General features: G+C 50.5%; 1 protein-coding gene across 1 annotated transcript in view; it reads right to left on the bottom strand.

Moving 5' to 3' along the window:
* Positions 1-13,261, bottom strand: part of L3MBTL1 (l(3)mbt-like 1 (Drosophila)) — a 38,067-nt gene that overhangs the window by 5,759 nt on the left and 19,047 nt on the right. The window contains exons 10-22 of the mRNA XM_006881720.1: positions 12,827-12,909; positions 12,218-12,322; positions 11,106-11,241; positions 10,684-10,775; positions 9,268-9,419; positions 8,756-8,832; positions 8,123-8,208; positions 7,851-7,961; positions 7,247-7,361; positions 5,424-5,523; positions 5,054-5,251; positions 4,893-4,942; positions 14-171 (exon numbers count right to left, since the gene is read on the bottom strand). Coding sequence (XP_006881782.1) covers positions 14-171; positions 4,893-4,942; positions 5,054-5,251; positions 5,424-5,523; positions 7,247-7,361; positions 7,851-7,961; positions 8,123-8,208; positions 8,756-8,832; positions 9,268-9,419; positions 10,684-10,775; positions 11,106-11,241; positions 12,218-12,322; positions 12,827-12,909 — 1,463 coding nt within the window. The remainder of the gene's footprint in view (positions 1-13; positions 172-4,892; positions 4,943-5,053; positions 5,252-5,423; positions 5,524-7,246; positions 7,362-7,850; positions 7,962-8,122; positions 8,209-8,755; positions 8,833-9,267; positions 9,420-10,683; positions 10,776-11,105; positions 11,242-12,217; positions 12,323-12,826; positions 12,910-13,261) is intronic.

Raw genomic sequence — 13,261 nt, 5'->3', positions numbered from 1 at the left:
CCTGATGCCTCACCTCATCAATGGTCCACTTGGCAACCGCTGAGGCTGAGATGCCCGCCACTCCCGGAAGCAGCTTGCAGTGCTGCTCCCAGCACACAGACAGTGAACGGTCCGGGTGGGCTGACAAGGCCGACATGAACAGGGACTGGTGCATGACGTCGGTGGACAGGGCTGGAAGGCAGAGGCAGAGGCTGGCGGGCCAACACAGTGCACTAACCCCATTCCTAAGGCTGGTTCACAGCCAGGCAGCTGGGTCTGCTAGTTGGCAGAGTGGACAGGACAAGGGTCCTCTTTCCAAGAGGGGTCCTTGCAGAGTCGTGGCTGTGTTCCCTATCCCCTCCATCCTGACCCCTACCTAACAGGTCAGATGTGTGAAGTGATTCTCCTTCTGTGTCTCGAAGCCTGTAAGATTCTGAAGGAAAGGTCCCCTCACTCTGAGCTCTGCAGAATCCCAGCAGGCACCATTCTCTACAGACCTAACATCAGAATGACCCCCCACATTCAAACAATCTCAGCTGTGACACTGGAAATCCATTCTTGTTTGTCCTTCTTTCCCTAAATCCTTTTGGGACCAACTTTCTCATGCTATGCAGTCTGAAAGTGACCTTGAACTCCAGTTTCTACCCCCTCAGCTCCATGAGCCTGGCCTGGGTCAGGTCTACTCAGGCAACTAGAAGGTAATCCTGTGCTCGCTTTGGCAGCACATATGCTAAAATTGGAACGATACAGAGAAGATTAGCATGGCCCCTGCGCAAGGATGACACGCAAATTCCTGAAGCATTCCATTTTTTTTAAAAAAAATATTTTAATGAGCATTTACAGAGATTTTGGATTTCCATTCATTCATTGCTGCACTTCTCTCCCCGCCCAGCCCTCCCCGCCTCCCCCAGTTCGCTCCTCTCTTTCAAAAGTAAAAGAAACACTCCCTCCCTGGTACACAGTCCCCCGCACCTCTTCCACCACCCCAAGTACATTCCACTATGCAACCTTAATTGTGGACTCTTGTGGCGTTCCATTTTTTTTAAAAAAAGAAGAAGAAGAAGGTAATCCTTCTTACCAACTCCATGCCCCCACCACTCTGCTTCCAGATCTGTTTCTAGAATCCCTGGGTCCTGACATCCAAGAGACAAGGATCAAATCCTCCCTGGATCTGACGTTGGACATCGCTCTGCTCAGCTTCTTCCTAAGCCTGGACTCGCACCCACTAGGGCCACATTCACCTCTAGCTGATCTGACAAATCTGCCCCCCAGACACTCCTACCAGGCTTGGTACAGGCTACATTTGATCACTGCCCCATGGGGCTTGCTCAGCTACTGACCATAGTCCAGGAGAGCTGGTTCTTACTTGGTCTAATTACAGACACTGGTGGATACAGCACCTCAGCTGTCTTTATATCAAAAGGCCGCCCCTAACTCATCACAGACTGACCCCTCCACCCTGACCCTCCTGCACCTCCTTTCTCAGCACTTCTGGCAACCCATCGCCAGCCCCGATCATGGATCTTCCGTTACCCTGTCCGCTTGCTGTCTTCTCTGCTCATCAGTCCAAACCTGAGGACCTGATCCACCTCGGAGAGCTCCACCTTCAGAATCACCAAGCACCCTGCCTGCTCTGCACAGCTCAACCATTCCCTCCCATGACCAGTCTGGGGCCCGTCCAAATCACCTGTGCAAATCACCATCAGCAACCTTCTTATCCACCTGGCCACACATCTGGCCTCTCATGCACCCCGGGGCTCCCTCTCTGAAGCCCTTTGGTCCACCCTATGCCTTGGTGTGGGGTTTGGGCTGCTGGGGAACAAGCTGGTAGGCAGCTTCCCTCCTTTATCTTTCTTCTCCGGGGCACACGACAGAAGCTCTCACATGCAGTTAACATCTCTTATCTAACTTAGAAGTCAGAACATCTAGTTTTGTCATATGATTCCAAAGGCCCTCCCATCAGTGGAGTGAGCACAGTTCCCTCCAAGCAGCCTTCTCCATGAAGCAGACCAGAAAACTCGATTCAGAGGAGCTCTACACTGGGTCTAAGAAGACAGACACTTCTAGAACAAAGCGTGGAGTGACCAGTGTTCCTCTGTGAGGTAAACTGGTGAAACAGGAGATTCCTGACGGATCTGGACTCTCACCTGCCTGACTTGAGCAAGCTCTTCCCCCACCTCTCTGAGCTACCACCTCAAGCGGAAGGACTTCTTTCCCAAGACTTCCACAGTGTAATTCAGAATGAACACACTAGACAAATGCCCTCTGGTGGTCACAACTTTGCCCTACAATGGAAGCCAATTGGAATGCCAAGGTTAAGTTAAGAGAGGTACCAGAACAGAGCAAGACTGAGGGCTCTGGAGGTGGAAACAGAGCAAATGTCAAACCACAACTGGAGAGATTGAGAAAATTGTGGTACATTCACACAATGGAATACTATGCAGCACTCAGGAGTAACGATTCAAAAAATATTGCATAACTTGGGAGAGACTGGAGAGTATTATGCTGAGTAAACAAACCCAGTCTCACTGGGACAAATACTGCAAAAGACCATTATTGTAAAAATAGAAGGATAACTAGTACAACATGTATGTAAACCCAAGGTGGGGGGATGTGGGGAACTGGAGGGAGTGAGGGTGAGTAGAAGTGAAACCACAAGGTTGCACACTTTGGTGGGTGGAGGGAGGGGGTGAAGCAAACGAGAAGGATCTGGGTGAAAAGACAGGGTAATGATGGGCAAGTCCGATGGTGATTACGTGTATAAAACATAATGCATGAGAAGGATTGTATGAAACACAATGTGAATGAGGAATAGTGTGAAACACAATGTACATGAACTCTGTAAGCAAACCGACAACAACAACAAAAAATTTAAAAAAATAATAAAAAGAGAGAGGTACCAGGAGTGTTTGCTCAGAGGGACCCAAAAGCAGGACAAGACCCTTATCATTCAGGCCTAAGGCTGTTTCTGTCAACAAGAATCAAGAGATTAGGAATATTCATTCCAGCAAGTAGCTACGCTTAAAGGGGGTTCTGGTGGTGCAGTGCCTAGGGTGTTGTGCTGCTAATTAAAGGCTGTGTATCTCCAGAGATTCAAATCTACCAGGGGTTTTTGTGGGAGAAATATGGATCACCTCCTTCGTGTTATCTTTACAATCCCAGAAACCCAGTGGAGGGTCTTTACGCATTAGAACTGACAGGATGGCAGTGAATGAGGGAGGGAGCACTCATTCCGACCGTCCCATCTCTCCCCTTGAAAGGTTACAGCCGCAGAAACCCAATGACAGGTTTACCATGAGTTGGAATTGAACCGACAGCAGTAGTTTGGTTTTGACAACTGCTGGCAACAACAACAAAATAGGACAAGGTGCAACAATGAATGAATGAAAACCCCAAATCTCTGTAAATGTTCATTAAAATGAATAAAATTTAATTAAAAAAAATAAAAATAGGACAAGGATGCGTCGGTGGTATAGTGGTTAGAACAGCTAGCTTCCGCCACAGCCAGAACATGGAAATAGGCCAAGGAGTCCCAGTGGCAGCGACTGTAAATCCTAATCAGAAGACATCTGCCCATCTTTCTCCCAAGGAATTCAAACCATGAATCTTTCAGATGGCAGATCAACATGCGATGCACTACGCCATGCAGGGCGCCACTGGCTACAGTAGAAGCTCAGTTGCAATTGCAGTTACTACTATTTCTTCCAATAGATGCCTTTGGGAGGTGGTGCTGGAGAAGAGTGTTGAACATACCATGGACTACCAGGAAAACAAAGAGGTCTGTCTTGGAGAGGGTGAAACAATGTCTCTCTCCTTGGAGGCTAGAATTTTGAAGCTCCATCTCACATACTTTGGATATGTGGCCAGGAAAGATGGGTCCTTGGAGAAGGACATCATGCTGAGGAAGACCCCAGATGAGATGGATTGATACAGTAACTGGGGCAGTGGGGGCTGGTATGTCAGAATTAGTGAGACTGGCTCAGGAGAGGGAGGGGTTCAGAAATGCTGTATATAAGGTCATTATGCATTGCACGTGACCCAATGGCACATAACAACAATAACATACTATGACATATTTGGAAGCAGGAGTGGCATCCACTTCCTAAATAACATGCCTCCGGAAACTCTATGAATTTGATAAATGGCGATAGTTTTTAGAAGGGCTTCAGGCCTTTTGTTCATAGGGTCGCTACGAGTCGCGCTCAACTCGAAGGCAATCAACAACAACAACAACTATTTCTTCCAGGAAGTTGACTTATGTTTTCAAATGACAATCAGAGCTGTTAAGTGATTTGCCCAACCAATGTCAGACAGACAGCTGTGAAGTGACAACCACAGCCTCCTTCCCCAAAATCCTAGAATCAGAGAAGAGCGGAGCCAGGGGCCAACCTTGTGCTTCACAGTGGAGAACCAGAGGCCAGAGAGGCTCCTGTTTGCCCCACAGATTCACTTCAAGGCCAGAGAAGAACTTGACTCTCACTTACTTTGTTGAACCCAGAGGCCATGTCCATGGTCTCTGAGAGAAAGAGAATTAATTCTCAAGGAGATCAAATGATATGAGCATGTTGGGTTAGTGGGAAGTAACTGTGCAGCCAAAACAAAGGTATGTGATTTGAATCCACCAGATGTTCCACAGGATAAGAATTTGAGCAATCACCTTTTGTACAATTTATTGCCTCTGAAAACCTGCTGGAGGGTCAGCTAAGGGTTGGTTCCAAACCGACGGTACACAATAACAACAACTACAACAACATACCTAAGAAGCCAGGCTCTACTCTACCACCCAAAGTCTCTCAAATGAAGAGGCAGCCACCCATCCGTCTTCTCCCACTCTGAGCTGCCCTGGTCACTCACCCCATCAGTTACAGAGCACCCACAACAGAGGACTTAGGGGTATATGACCCAGAACTTACTCTGGAAATCTTCCTGTGGGATCTTCCGATACTTTGGAGGGCGTCCGATCCTGGAGAGAGAGGAGCCACGTCCAGAGCAGGAAATCAGTGCCTGGTCTTGGCCAAGAACACACGAGGCACTGAACCCAGGGAAGCCCAGGCCGACTCCCAGCCCTCCGCACCGGCCATGATGGCGAGGCTTTTTCCTTGAGGAGAAGCCCGACAGGTTCCTCTTCCGAGCTGAGGCCTCTGAGTCGGACAGCTCTGCTTTCAGCCGGCTCTGGTTCCTCTCAGCCAGCGGACAGCCTGAGAGGCAATGGTGAGCCGTGAACTTGCCTGTGACGTGGCCAGAGCCGTCACAACCAGGAGTCGGGCACTTCCTGGAGAAAAAGGCATCAGTTGGGCTGGATGAGCTTGGCCCCTTGCCCCCACTGAGCCCTCCTCCCCACCTTGGCATGTCCTGGTGAATCAGGACGGGCTGGCACTCAGGAGATTCAGGAGACCCGCCCTGAGCCCTACCCGCAGGCCTCCGAGCAGGGGTCCTTCACTCACCGGTGATGAAAGCTGTACTTGGAGGTCCTAGTGTTTGGCAGACTCTTAAAGCTGAGAGGGGGGCAGCCTCCAGAAGAGGCCGAGCTGGGCTCTCTGGGTCCTGGAGAAACAAAATGAAAAGGGTCAGCAGAGGATTCTGGGACTGGGGAGAATGGGGGGCCAAGAATGGAGATTTCCATGGGGAAGGTCAGCACCAGAAATTTGTTCTCCAGGTACCAGAGGCCTGTGCCAGGCTGTGCACCATTTCTTGTACTAGATTTCACTTCCTCTTGTAGGAATGAAGGCTTGACTCTAACATACAGGTCACGACAGAAATAGGACAGACCATCTCAAAGCTGGCAGACACACTGTTGGACCTTAGAATGAAGGCTGCACAGTCGAGTGGACTTGAGGGGAGGGATTGCATGACAATGAAAGAGTTTTTCTTTTACTTTTTAAGGAGAAGAGCAAACTGGGGATGGAGGGGTAGGCAGGGAGAAAAATGTAACAATGAATGACTGGAAACCCTAAGTCTCTGTAAACTTTCATTAAAATTATTTTTTAAAAAGTGACATTAGGGGGAGCTCTAGTGGCCTAGTGACAGGAAACTGTACTGCAATCCCAGAGGTACATGGTTCATATCCACCAGATGCTCTTTCGGAGAAGGAGGGACAATTTCCTCCTGTACCAGTCAGATCTGATTTGACGGTACATGCAGAAAAGATAATAATAAAAACAAAATAATAAAAATAATAAAAAAAGTGAAATCAGCACATTCATGCTCTTCTCTGAGCTTCCCCATTTTTATTCCCTGTTAATTTTTTTAGGATCCTAGACGAATTGCACTGGGAAAGTCAGCTGTGAGGGACCTCTCAAGAGTATTGAAGAGCAACGATGTCAGGATGGAGACTAAGGTGTGCCTGATCTAGGCTATAGTCTTCGCAATTATGTGCTATGCATCGGAGAGCTGGACAGTGACTAGGGATGACAGAAAGAGAATTGATGCCTTTGAGCTGTGGTGCTAGAGAAGAGTGTTGAATATACCATGGACTGCTACGAGAACAAACAGGTTTGTCCTGGAGAGGGTGAAGCCAGAATGCTCCTTGGAGTCATGGATTCCGAAGCTTCGTCTGACATCTGAAATACTTTGGGCATGTTGCAAGGAGGGACTGGTCCTTGGAGAGGGACATCATGTTTGGCAGAGTGAAGGGACGGCACAGGAGAGGAAGACCTTCGATGAGACAGATCGATTCTGTGATTGGGGTGGTGGGAATGAGTGTGTCGGAGACGGCGAGGTTGGCACAGGATAGAGCAGGGTTTAGGGCTCTTAAACAAAGGGTCGCTATGAGTCACAAGCGACTCGATGGCACATAACAACAACATGGTTGGAAAAGAATGGCAGAAAAGGGTCAACGCTCCACGTGAGACAAACATGGCGGCAGGAGAATTCCGAGCGTGAGGATCAAGGCTGGACAATCCAGCGAGGGGAGCCCTAATCCCACCTGTGCAGAGAAGCAGCATTTGACCCGAGGGAGCCAGTGTCTCCTCGCAAATACAATGCGTGTTCTGTATGGAGGTGCTAGATGCTCACAACTCCTTGGTTTAAACCTGCTTCCTGAGCACATTCTCTTAATGGGTTTGCCCTCCACACCTCACTCCTCCAAACCAAACACCTTAGGAAATCAGGGCTCTTCTGGGGAGAAGAAAATGAGGTGGCCAGAGCTCACTGTGGGCACCAGAGTCCTCTGTCAGACCAGCACATAGTGATCAGAAGGCCCTGGGTGTGAGGTGGGGAGGGTGTCAGGGCTCAGTGGGAAAGGGCCAGGCGCCCCACGGGTACCCACGGAGAGGGGGTTGCAGGGGATGTCCCGTCTTGGAGCACCAGCCTGCGGGGTGGATGTCTGGGTGGTCTGCGTCGATCCAGAAGTCATAGGCGTGGCTCCAGCCGTCAAAGTGGAGCTGAAGAGGAAAGGTCCTTAGCAGTCAAGGTTCGTGTGGAGCCAAGCTCAGCACAAGCTCCTCCAATCTCCAGAAGGCCCCCAGCCCTGGGGCCCGTCAGAAGCAAGGACTCGCACGAGAAGAACCAAAGGGTTCACCCCACACTCATCCCACTCGGCCACCACACTTTGTAAGAGTTTTACTCAGTAAGTGACTGGCTCTTTAAGTGACCTCCCATCAACCCTTGAGTAGGACAAAGACTGGCCCCATTTTACAGATGTAAGAGGTAAAGCTCTGAAAGGGGAAATGACTAGATCACCCACAAACGCAGCTCAGAGATGAGGCCAGCACGAGTTCTGAGATCTTCAGGCTGCAGTTTAAAGCTCTTTTCCCCCTCAGCGTACTGTCTTCCTCTGTCCGCCTTACGCTGGCCCTTCATCTCCAGCCAGTTTACAAGCTTCCCCCTCCACTGGCCTGTCCACCCCCCTTGCCTCAGGGTCCCAGAGCCACCTTTATTCGGTGATCTTCCACGTCCTCCACACTGGCCACCCGAATCAGGGCAGGATTCCTTCGGTCCACGGCCTCCAGTTTCATGTTGACCAGGAAGTTGTGAGGAGGTCGCTGCAGGCAAACAGTTATCTTGAGGCCAATGCCAAGGTCAAGAGGGAAGGATCTCAAGTGTTGTGTCTGGGGAAAAGGGCCTACTTCAAGTGGGAGCCCAGGGTCTCATTCTAACCGCCTCAGTGCACAACATGCTTCAGGGACACAGGGGGCTGACTCACCACCTTGAAGGCCCATGTGGGCACAGCAGAAGTCCTGGTTTCTTCTAGATACTTCTCCCAACAGAAGCTATCAGGGTCTGGGTAGTCTGGAGGAAAGGATGAGAACTGCTCAGGAACTAGCTGCTGTGAGAGCTCAGGGCGTCTTTGAAGTCCTCGCCCTTTCCTCACCACCAAAGCCAGCTCCTGGCACTGAGCTCCTAAGGGACCAACCAGGATCTAGCAGCTGCCCCGTCCCATCAGTTCTCAGGGCTGTCTGGGAGCCTGCCTTCCATTACCCTACTTCTCGGCCTTGTTGCTCCCCCTGCAGCTCCAACCCCCCAAGAGAGCCCATTACACTCGAGTGGCATAACCCTCCTGTGCAGAAGGGTACACCGATTTTAGCTGTGCAATTCGATTTCCTTGCTAAAACGCTCCAAGTGTTTTCCCTCAAACCTCACCAGGTCCAGAATTTCACAAGACTCTCCTAAAAGAATTCCTTCATGCACGAGATGTTCTCAACTCCTTGACAAAGCAGCTGAGGCTCCAGGGCATATCTGTCCCCTCATCCTAACTCTAAACGTCTAGGTGCTAATGTTTTGTTAAAGGGCCCGAGGTGGGGGCAGGAAAAGGGTGTATCTCTGGGAGCAGGGTCACCTTGTGGAGGCGTGAGGGGTTTTCCTTGCTTCTGGCACCAGCCAACCGGGTGGATGTAAGGGCTGCTGGAGTCACACCTGAAACCCAAGAACACCTCACTGGCCCAGCTGAGACTCTGCGGCCCTGGGCCTACCATCCTGTGGCAGTGAGGCTTCAGGGGTCACCCTCACCTTACTCCTTGGTGAGAGTTAAACTGAGATGGACAGCAAGAAAATGAGACAACCGCAGCTTTAACTGAAAACTTGTAAGGAGGCCATAACAAAGAAGGGAAATTCAGGTGTCACAGGGATTTGTGCATTATAACTTTGTTATTTTAGATGAAGCATTTAATACTTGACTGTGTTTCGTATGACACAGAGTAAATCCACAGGACAGTCAACCACGCCTCCAACTTCCTCATGCAAAATATCAATGTCAGGAATGACTGGACTGGGGCCACCTGGCAGCTGACATTTGAAAGCTGCTCCCCTCGCCTCCCGCACCCCCAGCTCCAGTCTGGGCCCATTCATTACCAGTAATCGTAGGTATCATCCCAGTTATCAAAGTGCACCAGGAAGCGGCCGTCCACCACGTCGGTCACACTGGCCACACAGATGAGGGATGGATTCATGCGGTCAACAGCCTCCAGCTTCATGCCCACCTGGAAGCCCAGGGCTGGGGGACTCTGGGGGCAAGAAGTGGGGCTGCAACTCGAAAGGTTAGATGGGAACATTGGGGGCAATGAGTTATGTTAAAGGGAGAGGAACGATCCAGGAAAGGTGGGCAAGTGCACTCACACAACTAGCAGAATACCATCTACGTCACGGAACCGTACATGTGGAAACATACATGGCTGAACATGTGTAGGTTATGCTGTGTGGACGCTAAATAACAAAATTTTAAAACTATGTTGATAAATGTATACAAAAATAAATATGTTGTTGTTATGTGCCATTGTGGTAAAACTGACTCATAGCTGACCCTCCAGGCAGGTTTTCAGAGGCAGTAAATCTTAACACAGGAGAAGGAGGCCTATCTTTCTCTGACATAGCAGCTGGTGGATTTGAACATCCTGCCTTTGTGTTGGCAGGACAATTGCTCAACCACTAGGCCATCAAAGCTCCTTTTAAAATATATATAAAGTGGTGGGGGTTTTTTTTTAATTATTTTTTTTGTGCATGTACCATCAAATCAGATCTGACTGGTACAGATTGTCCCTCCTTCTCTAGCAAAGCATCTGGTGGATTTGAACCGTGCACCTCTGAGACCGCAGTGCAGCTTCTTGCTACTAGGCCACCAGAGCTCCCCTATATAAAGTTTTTAAAAAGAAGAAGGGTTGCCATAGCTAGTACCAGGCTGGACTCCAGCCCAGAGCTCACCTGCAAAGGCAGAGTGGGTCGGTTGGTGGAAAGGAGGACTCGAGAGGTGGGGCGGTGAGAACAGGCCATGTAGAGTTCCTGTAGGGCTCATAATCCTGTGTCCCTCAGGAACTCATGGCCACTACAGTGGACTCAGAGGAAACCTTACTTGTGACAGAAGCAACTGGTAGGGGGTGTACAGCTCAGGGTAGAGCACTTGACTGCAGAAGTAAGCAGCAGAAAGAAGCTCTCAGACACGAAGCTTCTGACCTCACACAACAGAAGCGCAGAACAAGACAAAACAAGGACCCAAGAACAGTGACATCTCAGGGCCAAACTGAGGGGGCAGACCAAGGGTTATGAGAAGCTTTCCACAGTAGGGATGGAAAGTGAGTACTGAGGGAGGGGGGAACCTATTACTAGGCCCCTGTTCCTGCCGAGCTGGACTCTCACCTGGTAGGAGAGACCATAACAAAGCTGAGAGCATCACCTCATGGCCGAGCCCTCGTCTGATGGGTCAGGCCCCTGGGCTGGGCCATCTGCAATGACTGCCCCAAGGGGCCGATGTCACACTCACTCAGGGGCACTCACGTGGTTCTGGCTGATGAACAGGTGCTTGGGGGCCGCCTGCGCCCTTGTGCTTCGCAAGTACTGGCTCCAGCTGAACTCCTCCTCCCTGTAACCTAGGCCCCTCATGGGGGACAAAGAGAGCACTGTGTAGACACAAGGCTGGGCTGCAGTGAAGGCACCCCACACTCAAGCAGCGGGTCTGAGGGCCCCACAGCACCCCAGAAACCTGCCCAGAAACCCCCTGCAGTAGCAGAAAATGACCCAGTTGGACACTCAAAGGGCAAAATCCAAGAATAAGCTCAACTTGGCCTATCAGTATACAACGGGGGACAGGCTAGCTTTGAATTGGGCAAAACGGACCAGAAAACACGGAACTTGAAGGAGGGGGGACCAAGGATGGGATCTGAGGGCTTGATGCCTCACCACCACCAGCTCGGCCTTACCTTTGGGGGGCTGTAGCTTGTGTCCAGTCTTCTCAAACCAGCCGGCAGGGTGAATGTCAGGAGAGTTGGCATTGATCCAGAAGTCATGGCACTCGGAATACCCATCAAAGTGCAGACGCAGGCGGTAGCCACACACCTGGTCCCGCGAGGGGAATGGCAGGGACTCCAATGCCAGCAGATGCCCCACTCCCCAGGCCTCCCTAGCCCAGGTCAGCCTGGTGGTCTGAGGCACCAGCCTAGCCCTTCCTAACCCAGGTTGGCCTGGTGGTCTGAGGGGCTCTAAAGGCATATATCTACTTTTCCTTAGCCCCCAGATTTCCCTTATCTTGAACTCTGCCTCACTGTTCCCCATTTTACAATGAAGACAGTCCCCAACTGTTCATATGTGAATCCCAAGCTCAAGTGCAAGATTCTCCACGGCAGCCTCCTACTCTCTCTGGCCCTGGACGGAATCCCAAAGGCCTTCTCAGGGCCCCTGATGACCTTTCCTTCTGTTCATGGCCCACACTGTGCTTCCAGTTCACTGAGCTAATGGCAGCCCTCTAAACATAGCGGTCTCTCCCAAGCTCCCCCGCAGAACCCACTTTGCAGCTTCTGCTTGGAATGCCAATTCCAATGTTCATTCCCACCTCCAATCTTCAGACTCTTAAAGGAGGCCTATCTACGAAACTCCACCTACTCCCGTAGGCAGGGCTATCTACTTTCATTCTGTGCCTCCCTGTTCACCTATGTCACCATCCCTGTGGTATACACATCATCAGTGTTGATTCCCAGCATAACTGTGAACTTCCGGAAAGCAAGGATCTTGTGTGGCTCATGCCAACACTCTCAGTACCTGAAATCTCTCCTCCTAGGCTCCACCATCACTAATACATATTAATTCAGTAACATCACCCCATCACACTCCATTTGTCCTTAGTGTTTCCGTTTTCTGTGTGTCCCCAGCTCAATCTTTATTAGACTATGCTTGACAAGGGAAGGACAACGTGCCTCTTATTTGAGTCCATGCTTCCCCTAGTCCCATCAGACCCCAGTATCTATCTATCACCTATCTGATCTGAGGTGATGAAACGTCCGAGAGATGACTGTGGTGTCCCCAGTCCTCAGCTCACCTCGGCCACAGTGAGGATGAAGTACATAGATGGGTGTTGAGGGTCAATGCCTTCCAACTTCATGCCCAGTTTGAAGCCATTCTTGTGATGAGGGACTGTCTGGTACTGTCAACGCACAGATTGAAGAGGACACAGCTTCCATCCTGTCTTATCCTTGCCTAGTGGGCTTAGGGTAAAGGAACCGCCTTCAGGCCTCGCCCGCCTGGGACTATCAAGGGGCTAACTTATTCAAAGACCTTTAAGGCAGGGATGCAGAGAGGGATAGACTAGCTCCTAGATTCCATGAAAAATTAAGTGAATTAAGTTTAAGGATAGGCTTAAGAGCGTCCTCTTTCCCAAGAGCAGTGTACAGCTGAGTAGAAGGTACCAGAATTAAAAGGACACCCAGTGATATACATGAGTCTGGGCTGCATCTCTGTGTTTCTACCCACCCTGAAGGCCCGCGCGGCGTTCCTTTCTCTATTCGGGGACCTTTAACAATCTGCCTCTCTCTAATCTGCCAGTTCAGGAGGGATGTCCGACACAGAAACCCCTAGAAGACCTATGTTGGGTGCTGAGTCCCTGGGCTGGGAGGACAGGTCCTCCCTGGATGGAAAGTGTCCAACTCACGTCCTGGAAGAGGCTGACAGGGGCAGTGATGGCCTTCTGCTCTTCCAAGTAGCACTCCCACGACCAGACGTCCTTCTTCTCACCTGACAAGAGAAGAGAGACAAGCTCACTCACCCTGGGGCTGTTCCCAACTCTCTTATACTCCACAGTGTCCCCTGAGTCCTGTCTTTACTGGCGAGACAGGCCTTTTTAACTCTACTCACATAGTCCTACCCCCTAGTCTTACCCAGTCATGATGGTACCAGAACCGGTAGCCTAGATCTGAGGCCACAGTAGACTCTGTCAGCCTCCCCTCCACCCTTAGGCCACCAGCAAAGACAAGGACTTCCCTCCAGAGCCAGCAGGCAGAAAAAAGCTTCCCTTAGAACTGTTGTTATTGTTATGTGCCATTGAGTCGCTTGAGACTCATAGCAACCCTATGTACAACAGCCCTAA

Source organism: Elephantulus edwardii, unplaced genomic scaffold (genome assembly GCF_000299155.1).
Source record: "Elephantulus edwardii isolate Elephantulus edwardi_28Jun2011 unplaced genomic scaffold, EleEdw1.0 scaffold00015, whole genome shotgun sequence".
NCBI lineage: Eukaryota > Metazoa > Chordata > Mammalia > Macroscelidea > Macroscelididae > Elephantulus > Elephantulus edwardii.
Note: the sequence above shows the minus strand (reverse complement) of the source record. Positions and strands in the feature narration are given on the sequence as shown.